At 53.9% G+C, this 20816-nt stretch overlaps 2 protein-coding genes across 2 annotated transcripts; both read right to left on the reverse strand.

Moving 5' to 3' along the window:
• Positions 1-1541: 1541 nt before the first annotated feature.
• On the reverse strand, positions 1542-10132 carry LOC142594179 (protocadherin gamma-A10-like). Its single transcript, XM_075715655.1, has 6 exons — positions 7685-10132; positions 6472-6538; positions 6238-6381; positions 4265-4291; positions 3605-3748; positions 1542-1591 (listed from the first exon to the last, which is right to left on the reverse strand). The coding sequence occupies exons 1-6, from the start codon at positions 10130-10132 to the stop codon at positions 1542-1544; spliced, it is 2880 nt and encodes a 959-aa protein (XP_075571770.1).
• Positions 10133-17121: 6989 nt separating this feature from the next.
• On the reverse strand, positions 17122-20520 carry LOC142594180 (protocadherin gamma-A5-like). Its single transcript, XM_075715656.1, has 2 exons — positions 18073-20520; positions 17122-17241 (listed from the first exon to the last, which is right to left on the reverse strand). The coding sequence occupies exons 1-2, from the start codon at positions 20518-20520 to the stop codon at positions 17122-17124; spliced, it is 2568 nt and encodes an 855-aa protein (XP_075571771.1).
• Positions 20521-20816: the final 296 nt, after the last annotated feature.

A 20816-nucleotide genomic window follows, 5' to 3' on the forward strand; every position in this document is an offset into this window, starting at 1 on the left:
ATATATATATATATATGTATCCACGTGTGTGTGTATGCATGTGTAAATCCATTTAAGTAGTCTGCAGATGTATGATTTAATTATAAAGTGAATCTTATACTGTTATATTATCCTTATTTACATAAACCACTGATCAAGACTAAGACTGGAACTAGCCACACCTAGACTCCTCTCTGATAAGGAGTTTAGAAAGTAAGGGGGTCTATTTTGAACCTTGTGACTCAACGGGAGGGTCTTCCTTGTTCCCTGTATATACAATCTCTCTGTGAATCATTCCAACTCAGTGTATCTTAATTTTCCTTAATTTTCCTTTGCGCACTTCCATATAGTAATAGAGTGAACCTTGCCATCTTTGAATCTGTAACTAAGTTGCAGTTTTGATCAATTTTGCCTAATCACCTTGTTAATCCTATTAAAATCTATTAAATGCCCCATGCATTAAGACTGCCCCTGTTAAGGAAAAAAAGGAGGGGAACTGTCATAGGCGATTCATTTCTGTGGGGAACAGAGGGCGCAATACACCGTCCAGACCCACCCCACAGGGAAGTCTGCTGCCTCCCTGGGGCCTGGGTTAGAGACGTTCCTAAGAAACTCCCTGATCTGGTATGACCCTCTGATTATTACCCATTGTTGGTTATGCAGGTTGGCAGCGACGAGGTTGCAGAGAGAAGTCCAAAAGCAATCAAAAGGGACTTCAGGGCACTGGGGCGATTGGTTGAAGGATTGGGAGCACAGACAGTGTTTTCCTCTATCCCGTCAGTGGCAGGGAAGAATGCTGAAAGGAACAGGAAAGCCCTGCTGATTAACAGGTGGCTCAGAGGCTGGTGCCATCGATGGAATTTTGGGTTTTTTTGATCATGGGGAAGTTTACATGGCACCGGGCCTGCTGGCAGCAGATGGAGTTCAGCTGTCTCCAAAGGGAAAAAGGATTCTCGCTCATGAGTTGGCGGGACTCACTGAGAGAGCTTTAAACTAAGTTTGAAGGGGGAAGGGGATATCACCAGGCTCACTAGAGAGGAGCCTGAGGGTGGCATGGCAATGTTGGGGGTGAAATCAATAGCCCAGCTCAAGTGCATCTACACCAATGCACGTAGCACGGGCCACAAACAGGAGGAGCTGGAAGCCCTTGTGCAGCAGGATAGCTATGACTTAGTCGCCATCACAGAAACATGGTGGGATGACTTTCATGACTGGAGTGTTGCATTGGGTGGCTATAAGCTCGTCAGAAGGGATAGGCAAGGAAGGAGAGGCAGTGGGGTGGCTCTTTATGTTAGGGAGTGTTTCGAATTTATAGAGCTCAACAGTTGTGATGATAAGGTTGAGTGCTTATGGGTAAGGATGAGGGGGAAGGCCAACAAGGCAGACGTCCTGCTGGGAGCCTGTTACAGACCACCCAACCAGAATGAAGAAGTAGATGAAACATTCTGTAAGCGGCTGGCAGAAGTCTCACAATCGCTAGCCCTTGTTCTCATGGGGGACTCCAACTGGAGCTGGCGGAGGAGCTTACCAAGACACTCTCCATCATCTATCAGCAGTCCTGGTTAACAGGGGAGGTCCCTGATGACCGGAGGCTTGGCAATGTGACGCCCACCTACAAGAAGGGGCAGAAGGAGGATCTGGGGAACTAGAGGCTTGTCAGCCTGACCTCAGTGCCGGGAAAGATTATGGAGAGGTTCACCCTTTGATGTGGTCTCCCATAGCATTCTCCTAAGGAAGCTGGCAGCTCATGGCTTGGACGGGCATTCTCTTCATTGGGTGAAAAACTGGCTGGGTGACCATGCCCAGAGAGTTGTGGTGAATGGAGTTAAATCCAGTTGGCGACCAGTCACAAGCGGTGTTCCCCAGGACTCAGTTTTGGGGCCAGTCTTGTTTAATATCTTTATCAATGATCTGGATGAGGGGATTGAGTGTGCCCTCAGGAGGTTTGCAGATGACACCAAACTGGGTGGGAGTGTCGATCTGCTCAAGGGTAGGAAGGCCCAGCGGAGCGATCTGGACAGGCTGGATCAATGGGCCGAGGCCAACTGTATGAGGTTCAACAAGGCCAAGTGCTGGGTCCTGCACTTCAGTCACAACAACCCCATGCAACACTACAGGCTTGGGGAAGAGTGGCTGGAAAGCTGCCCAGAGGAAAAGGATCTGAGGGCTGTTGGTCAACAGCCAGCTGAACATGAGCCATCAGTGTGCCCAGGTGGCCAAGAAGGCCAACAGCATCCTGGCTTGTATGAGGAATAGTGTGGCCAGCAGGAGCAGGGAAGTGATTGTCCCCCTGTACTCAGCACTGGTGAGGCCGCACCTGGAGTACTGTGTCCAGTTTTGGGCCCCTCACTACAAGAAAGACATTGAGGTTCTGGATTGTGTCCAGAGAAGGGCAACGAAGCTGGTGAAGGGTCTGGAGCACAAGTCTTATGAGGAGTGGCTGAGGGAACTGGGATTGTTTAGTCTGGAGAAGAGGAGGCTGAGTGGAGACGTTATCACTCTCTCCAACTACCTGAAAGGAGGCTGCAGTGAGGTGGGTGTTGGTCTCTTCTCCCAAGTAGTTAGCGATAGGATGAGAGGAAATGGGCTCAAGCTGTGTCAGGGGAGGTTTAGATTGGATATTAGGAAAAATTTCTTCGTGGAAAGGGTAGTCAAGCATTGGAACAGGCTGCCCAGAGAGGTAGTGGAGTCCCCATCCCTGGAGGTGTTCAAAATGATTCTGTTCTATGAAAATATCACCATCAAATCCTGCAATTTGTCACAAGTAAATTCTAAACGGCAACTAAATCAAACTGTGGAAAGTCACTCATTCACGATAAATTAACATAATCCGCAGGATTCACAAACCTCCATTCGCCACAACTCCCCCGCTGCCAGAGCTCCCTTGTCTTCTCTCCAACCCTACACAACTTGCAGGTTTGCTTCTGACCTTCCAATAATTGCCAAAAACATATCATCAGAGGATAATGCACTACGATCACAGCAAGAAGACAGGTACGTTTCTCTGCTCACCAACAGTCTCAGAAGAAAAAGAAGCATTCTAGAGCACATGAATGATAAACAACAAAAAGAAAAGCGGAGCGGTCATCCAACAGAGAATGGGTCATCGAGCCATCAGCTTAGGGGGAATCTCCTCCCCTCTTTTATCACACACACTGTTCCACAAAGATGCAAGTTCTACTCAGGTCATGTTTACATCTGTTCCCCCCGATAGAACAGAACACAAAAGACACCCTCACATCTCCTGCCTTTCACACCCACTGTAGCATGAGCAAGAGGCACTAACACACGGCGCATTGCTAAACGAAGCTATGCTGAGAATTACAAGTACACCCACATACGTATGAGACCAGGTAAAGAAAACCAACATCAATCACACCAGTGAGGCAAGGAAGCTTTAGAAGATAAAGCGTTGTCAGAGAAAGTCACCGGGAAGTCTTCTTGGTCTTCACTGGGGGTGTTGAAATGTGTCCCTGAGAGCCCCTGGAAGTCATTCATATCTCAAGCTGCAAATGTGTCCCTAAAGTCTTACTGTGGACTACATAGTAGGGGGTTTCCTTTTAAAGAAATCGTCATCAGCTCCCAGCAATTTTTCTACTATGTGGCCTGCTCATCTCCCACAAACATGAAGCCGTAAGTGTGAACACCTTATCATGGGCCTCCTTCTCAAGCAAAGTCCTCTGAGAAATTACCACAGATTCTCTTTTAGCTTCTGCTTCATCCTCCTCACACAGAAAATTCTGTCTTATGTGGCTGAAGCAAGTATTTGCTGCAAGAAAACGCGCACAGTTTCACATGCAAAAGCACTGTCCAGAAATGGGGAAAAGGAACCACGACCTTCCAGGAAACAGAGGCCTGAAAGAAAGCATGATTACAGCTATGAGGAAACTCTACATCACAATGTTACAGGGAGATACAGGTGGGTAAAGGAGGTTTCACAGGGAATCCAGGATCACAGCAGGAATGGTGCAGGCCTTGGCACCAGGCATGAAGTGCAACCCTTGCTCAGACAAAGCCACTTTGACCCACTTATTTTCCTGGTTGTGAGCCAGCCTCTCACCCTCCTTGCTCAGCATTCACAGCCTTGAGCTGCACCACGGACAACAGCCAATACTTGGGCCATATGTCAGCCACAGGCAAAAGAGCATTTCCTTTGGTGACATTTTAGGGAAACAGAGGTATATCAAAGTCTTTGTCTTGGCAGCTGAACACCTTCAAGGTATGGATGGAAACTGCTTCCACAGCCCAACAATTATAAGACATCTTTCAATGTCTTAAGGGTTACCAGCCACAATGAGGCACAGCTTTAGACCTGGGTGAAAAAAGAACCAAAACAAGGCAAGAATGGGAAACCTGCAGAAGTGAAGGAGTCATAGCTTAATATTTCAGATCACGTCAGCTGTAGTGGGTACAGAAGAAGGGTGTCTGGTTGGTAAAAAGTCCACAGGAGGCTCTCAGAGGTGCTTGCAGCAAAGACCATAGCCACAGTTCCTCAAAGTAAATTCTTTGGACAATAAAAAAGAGGAACCACACATGGAACTACAGCTGTGGGCCTCATATAACAACTAGGACAATCTGGACTTTCACACCATCTTTACATCTTTTCGACATTTCACATGACTCCACAGCAAACTTGTTTACCTGCCCTGCCTTTGGGCAGGGTGAAAAATTCTCTCTGTCCTGAAGGAAAAGTTGCACACACAACAACTCCCTACTGAGAACAAGGATCACAACACGGATGCATGCAGAGACATTTCTGTGCTCATAACACTAATTTGAGAAACGTAAACTGCTCTCAAGGGAATAAGTGATATGCAGCTCTGACAAAGACTCCGTCATAAAGGTATCAACTCAAAGACACCATCATCCTACTTCAGCACATGGGCAATTTGGAAGAGACAAGGTGCTCAAATCTCAATGTACAGTGTAGGTCTATGCTCAATAACTACCATTCCCAGGAAATATCATGCAACAGGAAAGCAAACTGGTGAACCCACAACTTGGCCGTTGCTAACCTGAGCGGTGTGATATCCAACAAGAAGACACCTTCAGACTCATTTTACGTAGTCCAGCAATGAACCCTGGGAACTAATAAAAGACATGCCTTGGCTCCACCAGTACCTCCTCACACACAGCACCCCCAAGGCTCTCCTCCAAACCCTTCACAGCTCGCATGACTGTCAATGATCTGCATCATTTGCAGGCAGGCTCCACCCAAAGACAAGGCACACAGACAGCTTCCCCTTACCACGGATAACATGAAAGGCATGGACAGGACAGTCAGGCAAAGGTAACACGTTTGAGGTTCAGCACGTTACCAGAGACTACGGCCCACCTTTAGCTCATCACAAAGAGCAAGGCAAGAAGTGAACACCTGCAGAAAGGAAGGGAGCACAACATACTCTGGTAGATTATGGCACTTAGTAAGTAGCTACGTAATTCAGGTATTTAGTTGGCAACGAATACACAGCTTCCCAAAGCTCCCATTAGGGCATTTGTCAAAAGTACATACTTGAGCTGTTAGTTGAGAGTCAGTGACAACCTGCAAACACACAGGAAGAACCTCCCAGGGCTCCCGATGCAGCTGGGAGAGCATGTCTTCTAGCCAAACTTCTCTGGGAGGATGAAACTCACATTGCGTGATACTACAGCTAGACACTGAGCAGCGAAAGGAGCAAAGCATATCTCTTGTGTTCTTCCACAGCCCCTCACAAAATTCTGAAGCACATGAATGAGCCACAGCCAAAGTAAAAGAGGAGTGGTCATCCAACAGAGACTGGGTCATCAAACTAATGGCATAGGTGCAATCTCCTCCCCTCTTTTATCACATGTACTCTTTCACAGAGATGCAACTTGGCTGTAGTCATGCTTTCGCCTACTCTCCCTACCAAAAATGTAACACAAAGGTATTGTCAAGTAAAGTCAAGTCACTGGGAGGACATCTTGGTCTTCAGTGCGGGTACTGGAATTCATCCTCCAGAGCACCTGGAAGTCCTTGAGGTCTCAAGCTCCAAGTGTGACCTTAAGGTCTTACTCTGCACTACATGGTAGGGGGTTTCATTTTCTGCAATATTCATCAGCTCTCATGTGGTTTTTTCTACTCTGTGGCCTGTTATTCTCCCTAGAGATTAAGAGAGATTCTGTTAAGAGAATCCTGGCTTAGCTTTTGCTTCATTTTCCTCACACCTAAAAAAAAAAAAGAGCGTTTAATTCAGCGACAGTTTAGGGCAACAGAAGCACATCACTAAGTCTCTCTACCTTGGCAGCTGAACACCTTCAAGGTATGGATGGAATCTGCTCCCTCAGCCTGATCATTTGAACAGGTCTCTACTTTTAAGGACCACCAGCCAAACTGAGGCCCAGTTTTAGAACAGGAGAAGAACCAAGGAAGGAATGTGAAGCCTGCAGAAGTGAAGGAAGCAGAGCTTAACATTTCAGATCACGTCAACTGTAGTAGGCACACAAGAAGAGTATCTTGTTGGTAAAAGGTACACAGGAGGATCACACGGGAGCTCACACCAAAGACCATAGCCACAGTTCTCAGAGTAATTTCTTTGGACTATAAGAAAAGGAACATGCAGAGGACCACCACTATGGGACCTATGTCACAACGGGGAGAAACGGAACATTGACACCTACCTTTTAGATATTTCAAACTATACCACAGAGAACTCGTCCACCTGCCCACTTTCTGTGCAGACATGCATCTTCAGCATGCTCAAACATTACCCAGCAAGGCAGCTAACTTTGCAAGCAGACACCACTGAAAGAAATGTTGCGCACACGACTTCTCCTTCCAGAGGACAAAGATCAGGGCACGGATGCACGCATAGGCACTTCCCTGCTCATCATGCTCATTTCAAGAAATGTAAAATGTTCTAAAGGGCATAAGCAGCTCAGTTAAAGACTCCCTTATGAAGGTACCAACCCAAAGACACCATCATCGCACTTCAGCACATGGGCAATGTGGAAGATAGGAGACTCTGCAACCGTTAATGCAATGTTTACGTCTGCGTTCAATAACTACCATTTACAGGAAAGCTGCATCCAACATGATGGTGCATAAATTGAGTAACTTCCTCCCACGTGCCTCAAATAACAAGCCCCAAACCCAGAAAATCCTGACAAAAATACCCTCCCATCCCCAACATTCACACCAATTTTAATACCGACAAAACATCAGCACCTACTTCATAAGAGCAAGAGCCATTAATACCATCTGAAGGCTGGTGAAGGCTGGGAAAAGCTTAATACAACCACGATGAAACCCTACCTCACAGTCTTACAGGGACCTATTAGATGGAAAAATGACGTTTCACACAGCGATCAAGAGAAAGAGTACCCCTGAGTCATGCTTCAATTCCATGGCTGTTCCTTGGAGGGGAGGTGCATCTCCTGAGAGGTTTGAAACCACAGAACCGATGCACACGTAGATGCACCTCTTCTACTACGCTTACAGCTACTTTACATCTACTTCCCCTACCAGAAAAAGGACAGAACACCAAAGTACCCTCACTTCTCCCACCTTCCACACCAGGTAGGAGGCTGATGACAGCTCCAGCGAACGCCCTAAATGAGCAATAGGCACCGACACGCAGAGCTGTGAGTCGCCTTACGTGCGCGCAGAGAGCAAAGGTGACGGAAAGAGAAAAAGTGCAGACTACCAAGAAAGGAAAGGCAGGGAAGTCTCGCCAGAGGAACTCACCGGCGGAGCGGCGGGGTCCGCGCGGCGGGCGCCGGCAGGGTCCTCCCCGAGCAGCGGCGCGGGCTCGTCGGGCGGCGGCCGGGCCGGGAGGGTGTCGCAGCAGCTGCCGGCCGACAGGCGGAGCTGGCTCTTGCGCGAGTCGGCGGTGAGCGACACCTCGTGCGAGTAGGAGTGCAGGAAGGCGCGGACGCCGTCGATGCCCACGAAGTGCGAGGCCGGGACGCCGCGCAAGGCGCCGCTGCCCGCCGCCAGCAGCTGCGAGCGGCGCCAGCGCCGCAGGCGCAGCGCCAGCAGCAGCAGCAGGAAGGCGAGGAAGAGGCAGGACACGGCCGCCACGGCCACCACCAGCCACCGCGTCAGGCTGCCGGCCGGCTCGCCCGGCGCTGCCGCCGCCGCCGCCGCCGCCGCGCTGCCCAGCTCCGACAGCAGCTCGGCCACGCTCTCGGCCAGCACCACCGTCAGCGTGGCCGTGGCCGACAGCGCCGGCCGCCCGTGGTCCTTCACCACCACCACCAGGCTCTGCCGCGCCGCGTCGCGGGCCAGCGCGAAGCGCGCCGTGCGCACCTCGCCGCTGTGCAGCCCCACGCGGAACAGCCCCGGCTCCGTCGCCTTGGCCAGCTCGTACGACAGCCACGCGTTCTGCCCCGCGTCCGCGTCCACCGCCACCACCTTGGCCACCAGCGCCCCGGGCTCCGCCGAGCGCGGCGCCAGCTCCACGCCCGCCCAGCCCGCGCCCGGCGCCGGCGCCGGCGGCGGGTACAGCACCTGCGGCGCGTTGTCGTTCTCGTCCACGATCACGAGCCGCACCGACACGTTGCTGCTCAGCGCCGGCGCGCCGCCGTCCTCCGCCCGCACCCACAGCCCCACCTCGCGCACCTCCTCGTAGTCGAAGGAGCGCAGCGCGTACAGCGCGCCCGTCTCCGCCTGCACCGACACGTAGGACGAGAGCGGCGCGCCCCGCACCCGCCCCTCCGACAGCCGGTACCGCACGCGCGCGTTCTGCCCCCAGTCCGCGTCCGCCGCCCGCACCGTCAGCACCAGCGCGCCCGCCGCGTTGTTCTCGGGCAGCCGGGCGCTGTAGCGCGCCTCCGCGAACACCGGCGCGTTGTCGTTCACGTCCAGCACCCGCAGCGCCAGCACCGCGCTGCTCCACAGCGCCGGCGACCCGCCGTCCGCCGCCCGCACCGTCACGTTGTACTCCGCCACCTCCTCCCGGTCCAGCTCCCTCGCCGTCACCACGCGGTAGTAGTCCTCGAAGGACTTCTCCAGCCGGAACGGGAGGCGCTCGGCGATGCTGCACCGCACCTCGCCGTTCGCCCCCGAGTCGCGGTCCTGCACGTGCAGCAGGGCCACCACCGTCCCCGCCGGGGCGTCCTCAGAGATCGCGCTCACCGACGACGACACTGTCACTTCGGGCGCGTTGTCGTTGACGTCTGTCACCGTGATCGAGACTTTCGCCGTGTCGGAAAGACCCCCGCCGTCCCGTGCCTGCACCTCCAGTTCGTACGAGTCGCCTTCCTCGAAGTCCAAGCTCCGCAGCAGCGTGATCGCTCCCGTCTCGCTGTCCAGCTGGAAAATTTCCGATGCCATGTCCGACACTTTCTTCAGCGAGTATTTCACGTCGCCGTTCAGCCCGTCGTCGGCGTCGGTGGCCGTGAGGGTGACGAGGGCGGAGCCCACGGGCACGTCCTCCGGCACACGCACCGCGTACTCCGCCTGGCTGAACACGGGCGCGTTGTCGTTCGCGTCCAGCACCGCCACGCGGATCCGCGCCGTGCCCGTGCGCGCCGGCTCTCCGCCGTCGCTCGCCCTCAGCACCAGCTCGTGAAACGCCGCCTCCTCCCGGTCCAGCGCCTTCGCCACCACCAGCTCGGGACGCTCATCCCCGCTGGGGCCCGCCTGCACGGCCAGCGAGAAGTGCTCGTCGCCGCTCAGCTCGTAGCTCTGCAGGGAATTCGAACCCACGTCCGGGTCGTGAGCCTCGGCCAGGGGAAACCGCGACCCCGGCGCTGTCGTCTCGCTAATTGCCTCCTCCAGCACGATTTCCTTGAAGCTGGGCGCGTTGTCGTTAATGTCCGTGATTTCCACTTCGATTCCATAAACCTTCATTTCCCCCTCCACTATCACCTCACACCGCAGCACGCAGTTCTCCACCAGCCGGCACAGCTGCTCTCTGTCTATCCTCTCCGCCGTCACTAAATGTCCCGTCCTGCCGTGCAGGGTGAAATACTGCGTCCTACCTCTGTCTAGGATGCGGACGCCGCCGTGGCGGAGCGCCGGCAGCTCCAGCCCCAGGTCCTTGGCCACGTCGCCCACGAACGAGCCCTTCGGCATCTCCTCGGGAACCGAGTACCGCAGCTGCCCCCACGCCGCCTCCCACGCCGCCACCAGGACGCACCACAGCAGGGCTCGCTCCCGCCGGACCCGGCGCCTCCCCGCCGCGCACATCGCCGCCGCCGCACCGCCGGCACCGCACCACCGCCCGCCAATCCACCGATCCGCCGATCCGCCGATCCGCCGATCCGCCGATCCGCCTCCCGCTCCGGCTGCCGCTCCGGCTCCCGCTCCGGTTTAGGCTCCCGCTCCCGCCCGCGGCCGACGGACCCTCCGCCTCGCTGCAGCACGGCTCCGCACCGCGGGGACGCTCGCAGAACGCCCGCCCGCCGAGCCAGCCAGCGAGCGAGCGAGCGAGCGAGCGAGCCGGGCCGCAGCGGGCGGGGCTGCCTGCAGCGCTCCGGCCTTCCTCTCGCTCCTCCTCGGTCAACAGCGGCGCCCGCAGCCTCCTCCCGGCACTGCAGGCACCGAGCGCTGCCCGGCGCTGCCCGCCCGGCCTTGCCCACGGGCAGCTCGCGGGGACCGGACCGCCGCCACGCACACATCGGCTCCCGCACAGCGCTCAGCTCCTGCCTTGGCTTCTTTTTTTTTTTTTTTTTTTCCCCTCGAGCCCATCTCTTCTTTGATCCTTGAAGCAATCACAGCCAGGACGAAGGTACAGGCCTCCCGTGGTTGTATTGTTTCTACCGCATGGGAAAAATGACTTGCTAATGGGTGTATATGGAAAGTAAAAAATAGTTTTTCTTGTCCTACTCTTGATTTCTAGTGTAGGGAGCAGAGAAATGTATCACCCCGACGGTCATGTGTGTAATTCTATGCTAAGACAGCAGAATGACCTTTATTATTTTGCTTCTGGTTGACAAAAGTTCCTACTTTTGCCTCTCCATAATTGAGGGGTTGACAATGGGAAAAGTGCAAAGCCACGTGGACTTCGTCATAGAAGTCATGTTGGAGTAATCAGTGCATAATTGGAAACAGAATGAGGCAAAATCATTTTACAATGGTTTGGGTTGAAAGGAACCTTTAAAGGTCATCTGGTCCACCCTTCTGAGAAAGGCAGGGACATCCTTCACTAGATCAAGTTGCTCAAAGCCCCAACCAACCTGACCCTGAACCCTTTCAGTGGTGGCACATCCATGATTCTCTGGGAACCTTGGTCCAATGTCTCACCACCCTCATCATAATACATGTCTTCCTTATGTCCAATCTAAACCTACCTTTGTTCAGTTTAAAACCGTTCCGCCTTGTCCTGTCAAGACAGGCCCTGGTAAAAAGTCTCTCTCTGTCTTTCTTTTAAGCCCCCTCTATATATTGCAAAGGCACAGTAAGGTCTCCCCAGAGCTTTCTCTTCTCCAGGCTGAGGAGCCTCAAGTCTCTCAGACCTTCTTCATAGCAGAGACGTTCCAGCCTCTTGACCATTTTTGTGGTCCTCCTCTGGACCTACTCCAACACGTCCATGCCTTTCTTGGAGTGTGCCCCCCAGAGCTGCACATTCCAGGTGCAGTCTCTAGAAAGTGGAGAAAGAGGGACAGAACCACCACGCTGCTTGTTATACAGCCCAGGATACAACTGGCTTTCTGGACAGCAAGTGCACACTTCCAGATCATGTCCCATTTGTCACCTACTAGTATCCACTAGTATCTGCAAGGCTGCTCTCCATCCATTCATCCCACAGTAGACATTGAAACTGAGGATTGCCCTGACCCAGGTGCAGGACCTGGCATTTGGCCTTGTTGCACTTCATGAGTTTCACACGGGCCCACTCCTCCAGCCTGTCAAGCTCTGCCTGAATGGCATCCCTTCCCACAAGCAAGTCAATGGCACCACTTGGCTTGCTGTTGTCTGCAAACTTGCTGAGGGTGCACTCAGTCCCACTGTCTAGGAAGATGGTAAATAGTGTTGATCCAAGCATGGACCCTTGAGGGACACCACACGTTGCTGGATTCCAGTTGGACATTGAGCCACTGGGTATAATTCCTTGGATGTGGCCATCCAGCCAGTTCCTGATCCATCTAATAGTCCATCTGCCAAAGCCACGTTGCTCCAATGGTGAGCACTCATCTGTCTATGAAAGCCTTCCTCTTCACAGCTGTAAACAACAAAGGTGTGTACAGGAACCACACCTGCACTCAGACAGTTGGAACAGATGTGACTTTCCCCATTTGATCAGACACCCTGAGGTTGAGCTGTAGCTCATGACAACAAGCAAGGCAAGTTAGAAATGTAGAGAAATGAACGGATCAGGTGCAATAGTATTTCTTAGGCCAAACTTACTGAGCAGAAGCAACTCAAATTGCATGGTACTGCATTAGGCACACAGTTGAGTTAACTGTGACAAGCAAGGAGGAAATGACCATCTGTCCTTCTATACCCCTGTGGTGGTGCATTCCCCCCCACACCTTTTCTCTCTTCAACTGCTTTATGTCCTCAGGAATTCCTGCCAGACCTCGACCACTGTGTAGTGAGTTGGTCAATTAGGCGCCCCTTAATTGTACCACAAACTCCTACATGGTTGAAGCAGGGAGTGGGAACAACCAGTTACCTGGCAGCCTTGAAACAAAGTGCTATCATGGTTACTGGAATTCCAGTAATTACCGAACCAGATGGTAGCTTGGATGGATGACTAAAGCCAATCATCGCACAATCCTATAAACAGCAGTCCTAAGTGAGGCCCTCTGAGCTCTCCTGGACTGCAGCAGGCTGCACCAGCATCTCCCTCTGCGTGGGACACCTCTGAGAGCTAGCAAACTCTTAAAGAGTTTGCTAAAATCAGAGGCCCATTGCCAAAGACCGACAGTGGAGCCTGGGCTGAAACCCTTCACTCCTTGAGGCTCAAGCCTCACCTGTTGAGAAATGTCAAGATATTCAATGTCAATATTTCACTGAACAAAAAACTTATCATCAGAGTATAATGCAATACGATCACACCAAGAAGGGAGGTACGTTTCTCTGCTCACCAACAGTCTCAGAAGAAAAAGAAAGATTCTAGAGCACACGAATGATAAACAACAAAAATAAAAGCTCAGCGGTCATCCAACAGAGAATGGGTCATCAAGCCATCAGCTTAGGGGGAATCTCCTCCCCTCTTTTATCACACACACTGTTCCACAAAGATGCAACTTCTACTCAGGTCTTGTTTACCTCTGTTCCCCTGATAGAACACAAAAGATACCATCACATCTCCTGCCCTTCACACCCACTGTAGCATGAGCAAGAGGCACTAACACATGGCGCATTGCTAAACGAAGCTATGCTGATAAATTATCAGTACACTTTTTGTACTTACAAGTATATTTCCCTGGTTCAAAGCCAACCTCTCACCCTTCCTTGCTCTGCCTTCACAACCTTTAGTTGCTCCATAGACAATAGTCAATTTTTGGCCATATGTTGGCCACAGGCAAAAGAGCATGTAATTCTGTGACATTTCAGGGAAACAGAAGTACATCTAAGTCTTTGTCTTGTGTATTGGGTTTGCATGGCAAGGGTTTGGTAGCAGGGGGGCTACAGGGGTGGCTTCTGTGAAAAGATGTCAGAAGCTTCCCCCACGTATGACAGAGACAGATCCAGCTGGCTCCAAGATGGACCTGCCGCTGCCCAAACTCAGCCAGTCAACAAACAGTGGTAGCACCTCTGTGCAAACGCATTTAAGAAGGGTTAAAACGTGCTGTGCAACAGCAGCTGGGAGAGAGGATTGAGAATACGTGAGAGAAACAACTATGCAGACACCAAGGTCAGTGAAGGAGGTGCTCCAGGTGCCAGAGCAGAGGTTCCCCTGCAGCCTATGCTGAAGACCGTGGTGATGCAGGTTGTCCCCCTGCAGCACATGGAGGTCCATGGTGGAGCAGATATTGACCCTGCAGCTCATGGAGGACATCACGCTGGAGCAGGTGGATGAGCCCCGAAGGAAGGCTGTGACTCTGTGGAGAGCCTGCACTGGAGCAGGCTCTTGGAAGAACGTGTGGCCCTGTGGAGAGGACCCCACAGTGGAGAAGGTCTTCTGGCAGGACCTGTTGATGCCTGTGGGTGACCCATGCCAGAGCAGTCTCTTCAAGAAAAGGACTGCACCCCGTGAAAAGGATCCATCCTGGAGAAATTCATGAAAATCTGAAGCCTGTGGAAAGGACTAAGTTGGAGACATTAGTAAAGGATTGTCTCCCATGGGTGGGACCCCATGCTGGAGCAGGGGAAGAGCATGAGGAGGAAGGAGTGGCAGAGACAATGCATGATGGCATGATGAACTGACCACAACCCCCATTCTCTCTCCCCCTGCACCTCTCGGGGCGAGGAGGTAGAGAAATTGTGAGCGAAGTTGAGCCCAGGAAGAAGGGAGGAGTGGGGTGAAGATGGTTTAAGATTGTTCTTATTTCTCATTATCATAGTCTGACTGTAACTGGCAATAGATTAAATTAATTTCCCCAAGTTGAGTCTGTTTTGCTCGTAACGACAATTACTGAGTGATCTCCCAGTCCTTATCGCGACCCATGAGCCTTTCACTCTATTTTCTCTCCCCTGAACACTTGAGGGGGTGGAGTGATAGAGTGGCTTGGTGGGCACCTGGCGGCTCACCAAGGTTAACCCACCACATCTTGGCAGCTGTAAACCTTCAAAGTATGGATGGAATCTACTCCCCCAGACCAATAATCTGTCAATCTTTTAATCTTTTAATCTTTTAATGTTTCAAGATTACCAGCCAAAATGAGCCCCAGCTTTAGACCTGGACAACGAAACAAGGCAAGAATGGGAAACCAACAGAAGTGTAAGAATCGTAGCTTCACGTTTCAGATTATGTCAACTGTAGTAGGTGCACAGAAAATGTAACTAGTTGCTAACCCGTGCACAGGAGGCTCACACGGAAGCTTACACCACACTCCACAGCCATAGTTCCTCAAAGTAATTTCTTTGGACAATAAAAAAAGAAAATGCATTGAACCACAGCTGTAGGCCTCATGTAACTAGGACAAACCGAACTTTTACACATTCCTTTTAGCCATTTCAAACTACACCACAGCAAACTCTTCCACCTGCCCTGACTCAGTACAGGCACAACTCCTCACCCTGCCCAAACACCATGCAACAAGAAAGCCACCTCTGCAGACAAACATGGAAAGAACTACTGTGCATACAGCTTCCCAGAATCCAAGCGTTGCAACATGGATGAATGCAAAGAGATTTTTCTGCTCATCCCATATAATTTGAAGAAACATAAAAAGTTCTAAAGGCCATAAGCAATATGGAGCTCAAATAAAGACCCAGTCACCAAAGTATCAGCTGAAAGGCAACATCATCCTTCCTCAGCACATGCGCAGCTTGGAAGATATGTTACAACACCGTGCTAATGAAAAGCTTAAATCTGTGCTTAAATCTGACACCTTCGGGCTCCTTTTCAGAAGGCCAGCAATAAACCCTGGGAGTGGACAAAACACATGCCATGTCTCCACCAGTATCTCTTCACACACAACAGCCCCGAGACTCTCCTCAAACCCTTCTCAGATTGCATGGTTATTGTAGATCTTCATCATTTACAGGTAGACTCCATTGAAAGAGAAGGTGCACCGTCCACTTCTCCTTTACCATGAACAGCATATGGCTTCTTACCATGTGTATTTGGCAAGCAAGAACATTTCTTGCAGTAACATTTTGAGGAAACACCTCCAGGAAAGCGTTTCCTATGAAAACGAGCAAGGCAAGAAGTTAAACTATGCAAAACCAAAAGGATCATGACATACTCTTCTAGATTAGGTCATCCAACAGAGACTGGGTCATCAAACTAATGGCATAGGTGCAATCTCCTCCCCTCTTTTATCACATGCACTCTTTCACAGAGACACAACTTGGCTGTAGTCATGCTTTCACCTACTCTCCCTACCAAAAATGTAACACAAAGGTACCCTCACATCTCCTGCCTTCTGTACCAGCTGTAGAATGAGCAAGAGGCATTAACACACAGGAGAAGATATCCTGCTACTTCTAATTTAACCTACATACATAGGAGACCAGGAAAAGAGACAAAAAAACCCAACAACAACAACAGAAAAAACCCCAACAAAGTATGCAAGGAAGCCTCAGAAGAGAAAATGTTGTCAGAGTAAAGTCACTGGGAGGATGTCTTGGTCTTCAGTGCGGGTACTGGAATTCATCCTCCAGAGCACCTGGAAGTCCTTGAGGTCTCAAGCTCCAAGTGTGACCTTAAGGTCTTACTCTGCACTACATGGTAGGGGGTTTCATTTTCTGCAATATTCATCAGCTCTCATGTGGTTTTTTCTACTCTGTGGCCTGTTATTCTCCCTAGAGATTAAGAGAGATTCTGTTAAGAGAATCCTGGCTTAGCTTTTGCTTCATTTTCCTCACACCTAAAAATCTGTCTTAGGTGGCTGAAGCCAGTATTTGCTGCAAGAAAATGCATACAGTTTCAAATGCAAAAGCACTGTCCAGAAACGGGGAAAAGGAACCATGACCTTCCAGGAAACCAAGGCCTGAAAGAAAGCATAATTACAGCTATGAGGAAACTCTACATCACAACGTTCCAGGGAGATAGAGGTGGATAAAGAAGATTGCACACGCAGGAATTGTAAGCTGTTCTACACATGCATCATCGTTCTAGGTACACTCTTACACTCAAATTCTTTATTGTCAGAGGACTACCATTGCCCTTCAGGACAGCAAAGCTAGGATCAGAACATAAATGGCACAGGCCTTGGCACCAGGCATGAAATCAAACCACCGCCCAGCCGCCCAGCTAAAACCACATTGACCCACTTATGTTCATGGTTGGGAGCCAGCCTCTCACCCTCCTTGCTCGGCATTCACAGCCTTTAGTTGAACCATGGACAATGCCCAGCTTTTGGCCATGCATCAGCCACAGCTGAAACAGCATTTCCTTTGGTGACATTTTAGGGCAACAGAAGCATATCAGTGTCTTTGTCTTGGCAGCTGAACACCTTCAAGGTATGGATGGAAACTGCTCCCTCAGCCTGATCATTTGAACAGGTCTCTACTTTTAAGGACCACCAGCCAAACTGAGGCCCAGTTTTAGAATAGGAGAAGAACCAAGGAAGGAATGTGAAGCCTGCAGAAGTGAAGGAAGCAGAGCTTAACATTTCAGATCACGTCAACTGTAGTAGGCACACAAGAAGAGTATCTTGTTGGTAAAAGGTACACAGGAGGATCACACGGGAGCTCACACCAAAGACCATAGCCACAGTTCTCAGAGTAATTTCTTTGGACTATAAGAAAAGGAACATGCACAGGACCACCACTATGGGACCTATGTAACAAAGGGGAGAAACTGAACATACTCTTCCAGATTATGGCACTTAGAGTAGACACTGAATTAAGGTATTTAGCAGGTAATGGAAACACTGTTGGCTCCTCCCAAAGCTCCCAGTATGGCACTTCTCATAAGTACATAGCTGTTAATTATTAAGGACATCATAACCACGTGCAAACACACAGGAAGAACCACAGAGGGCTCCCAGTACAGCCGGGATAATGTGTCTTAGGCCAAAATTACTCAGGAACATGAAACTCACATTGCCTGAAACCACAGCAAACCATCTCTCTCTTGTAATTCAGCAGCCCCTCGGGCGCAGCTCCCACACTTCTCATCTCCATCCCCTCAGAACTTGCATGGTGTGCTTTAACCCTCATAATCTGCAAGAACATCTTATCAAGAGACCAGTGCCCCAGACCACTTCCCTGTAACATATACCACGATCAGGCCATGGATCGGGCCTCCTCTACCAGGAGGGGAGGTTTGAAACCACAGAACCGATGCACACGTAGATGCACCTCTTCTACTACGCTTACAGCTACTTTACATCTACTTCCCCTACCAGAAAAAGGACAGAACACCAAAGTACCCTCACTTCTCCCACCTTCCACACCAGGTAGGAGGCTGATGACAGCTCCAGCGAACGCCCTAAATGAGCAATAGGCACCGACACGCAGAGCTGTGAGTCGCCTTACGTGCGCGCAGAGAGCAAGGGTGACGGAAAGAGAAAAAGTGCAGACTACCAAGAAAGGAAAGGCAGGGAAGTCTCGCCAGAGGAACTCACCGGCGGAGCGGCGGGGTCCGCGCGGCGGGCGCCGGCAGGGTCCTCCCCGAGCAGCGGCGCGGGCTCGTCGGGCGGCGGCCGGGCCGGGAGGGTGTCGCAGCAGCTGCCGGCCGACAGGCGGAGCTGGCTCTTGCGCGAGTCGGCGGTGAGCGACACCTCGTGCGAGTAGGAGTGCAGGAAGGCGCGGACGCCGTCGATGCCCACGAAGTGCGAGGCCGGGACGCCGCGCAAGGCGCCGCTGCCCGCCGCCAGCAGCTGCGAGCGGCGCCAGCGCCGCAGGCGCAGCGCCAGCAGCAGCAGCAGGAAGGCGAGGAAGAGGCAGGACACGGCCGCCACGGCCACCACCAGCCACCGCGTCAGGCTGCCGGCCGGCTCGCCCGGCGCTGCCGCCGCCGCCGCCGCCGCCGCGCTGCCCAGCTCCGACAGCAGCTCGGCCACGCTCTCGGCCAGCACCACCGTCAGCGTGGCCGTGGCCGACAGCGCCGGCCGCCCGTGGTCCTTCACCACCACCACCAGGCTCTGCCGCGCCGCGTCGCGGGCCAGCGCGAAGCGCGCCGTGCGCACCTCGCCGCTGTGCAGCCCCACGCGGAACAGCCCCGGCTCCGTCGCCTTGGCCAGCTCGTACGACAGCCACGCGTTCTGCCCCGCGTCCGCGTCCACCGCCACCACCTTGGCCACCAGCGCCCCGGGCTCCGCCGAGCGCGGCGCCAGCTCCACGCCCGCCCAGCCCGCGCCCGGCGCCGGCGCCGGCGGCGGGTACAGCACCTGCGGCGCGTTGTCGTTCTCGTCCACGATCACGAGCCGCACCGACACGTTGCTGCTCAGCGCCGGCGCGCCGCCGTCCTCCGCCCGCACCCACAGCCCCACCTCGCGCACCTCCTCGTAGTCGAAGGAGCGCAGCGCGTACAGCGCGCCCGTCTCCGCCTGCACCGACACGTAGGACGAGAGCGGCGCGCCCCGCACCCGCCCCTCCGACAGCCGGTACCGCACGCGCGCGTTCTGCCCCCAGTCCGCGTCCGCCGCCCGCACCGTCAGCACCAGCGCGCCCGCCGCGTTGTTCTCGGGCAGCCGGGCGCTGTAGCGTGCCTCCGCGAACACCGGCGCGTTGTCGTTCACGTCCAGCACCCGCAGCGCCAGCACCGCGCTGCTCCACAGCGCCGGCGACCCGCCGTCCGCCGCCCGCACCGTCACGTTGTATTCCGCCACCTCCTCCCGGTCCAGGTCCTCGGCAGTCACCATGCTGTAGTAATTATCAAACGACCTCTCCAGCCGGAACGGGAGGCGCTCGGCGATGCTGCACCGCACCTCGCCGTTCGCCCCCGAGTCGCGGTCCTGCACGTGCAGCAGGGCCACCACCGTCCCCGCCGGGGCGTCCTCAGAGATCGCGCTCACCGACGACCGCACCGAAATCTGCGGCGCGTTGTCGTTGACGTCTGTCACCGTGATCGAGACTTTCGCCGTGTCGGAAAGACCCCCGCCGTCCCGTGCCTGCACCTCCAGTTCGTACGAGTCGCCTTCCTCGAAGTCCAAGCTCCGCAGCAGCGTGATCGCTCCCGTCTCGCTGTCCAGCTGGAAAATCTGCGAGGCTTTCTCTGTGATTTTCTTCAGCGAGTATTTCACGTCGCCGTTCAGCCCGTCGTCGGCGTCGGTGGCCGTGAGGGTGACGAGGGCGGAGCCCACGGGCACGTCCTCCGGCACACGCACCGTGTACTCCGCCTGGCTGAACACGGGCGCGTTGTCGTTCGCGTCCAGCACCGCCACGCGGATCCGCGCCGTGCCCGTGCGCGCCGGCTCTCCGCCGTCGCTCGCCCTCAGCACCAGCTCGTGAAACGCCGCCTCCTCCCGGTCCAGCGCCTTCGCCACCACCAGCTCGGGACGCTCATCCCCGCCGGGGCCCGCCTGCACGGCCAGCGAGAAGTGCTCGTCGCCGCTCAGCTCGTAGCTCTGCAGGGAATTCGGACCCACGTCCGGGTCGTGAGCCTCGGCCAGGGGAAACCGCGACCCCGGCGCTGTCGTCTCGCTAATTGCCTCCTCCAGCACGATTTCCTTGAAGCTGGGCGCGTTGTCGTTAATGTCCGTGATTTCCACTTCGATTCCATAAACCTTCATTTCCCCCTCCACTATCACCTCACACCGCAGCACGCATTGCGTTATGCTCTCGCACAGCTGCTCTCTGTCTATCCTCTCCGCCGTCACTAAATGTCCCGTCCTGCCGTGCAGGGTGAAATACTGCGTCCTACCTTCGGAGACAACGTGGACGCCGCCGTGGCGGAGCGCCGGCAGCTCCAGCCCCAGGTCCTTGGCCACGTCGCCCACGAACGAGCCCTTCGGCATCTCCTCGGGAACCGAGTACCGCAGCTGCCCCCACGCCGCCTCCCACGCCGCCACCAGGACGCACCACAGCAGGGCTCGCTCCCGCCGGACCCGGCGCCTCCCCGCCGCGCACATCGCCGCCGCCGCACCGCCGGCACCGCACCACTGCCCGCCGATCCGCCGATCCGCCGATCCGCCGATCCGCCTCCCGCTCCGGCTGCCGCTCCGGCTCCCGCTCCGGTTTAGGCTCCCGCTCCCGCCCGCGGCCGACGGACCCTCCGCCTCGCTGCAGCACGGCTCCGCACCGCGGGGACGCTCGCAGAACGCCCGCCCGCCGAGCCAGCCAGCGAGCGAGCGAGCGAGCCGGGCCGCAGCGGGCGGGGCTGCCTGCAGCGCTCCGGCCTTCCTCTCGCTCCTCCTCGGTCAACAGC

The sequence above is a fragment of the Pelecanus crispus genome, chromosome 8 (assembly GCF_030463565.1).
Source record: "Pelecanus crispus isolate bPelCri1 chromosome 8, bPelCri1.pri, whole genome shotgun sequence".
In the NCBI taxonomy this organism is placed as follows: domain Eukaryota; kingdom Metazoa; phylum Chordata; class Aves; order Pelecaniformes; family Pelecanidae; genus Pelecanus; species Pelecanus crispus.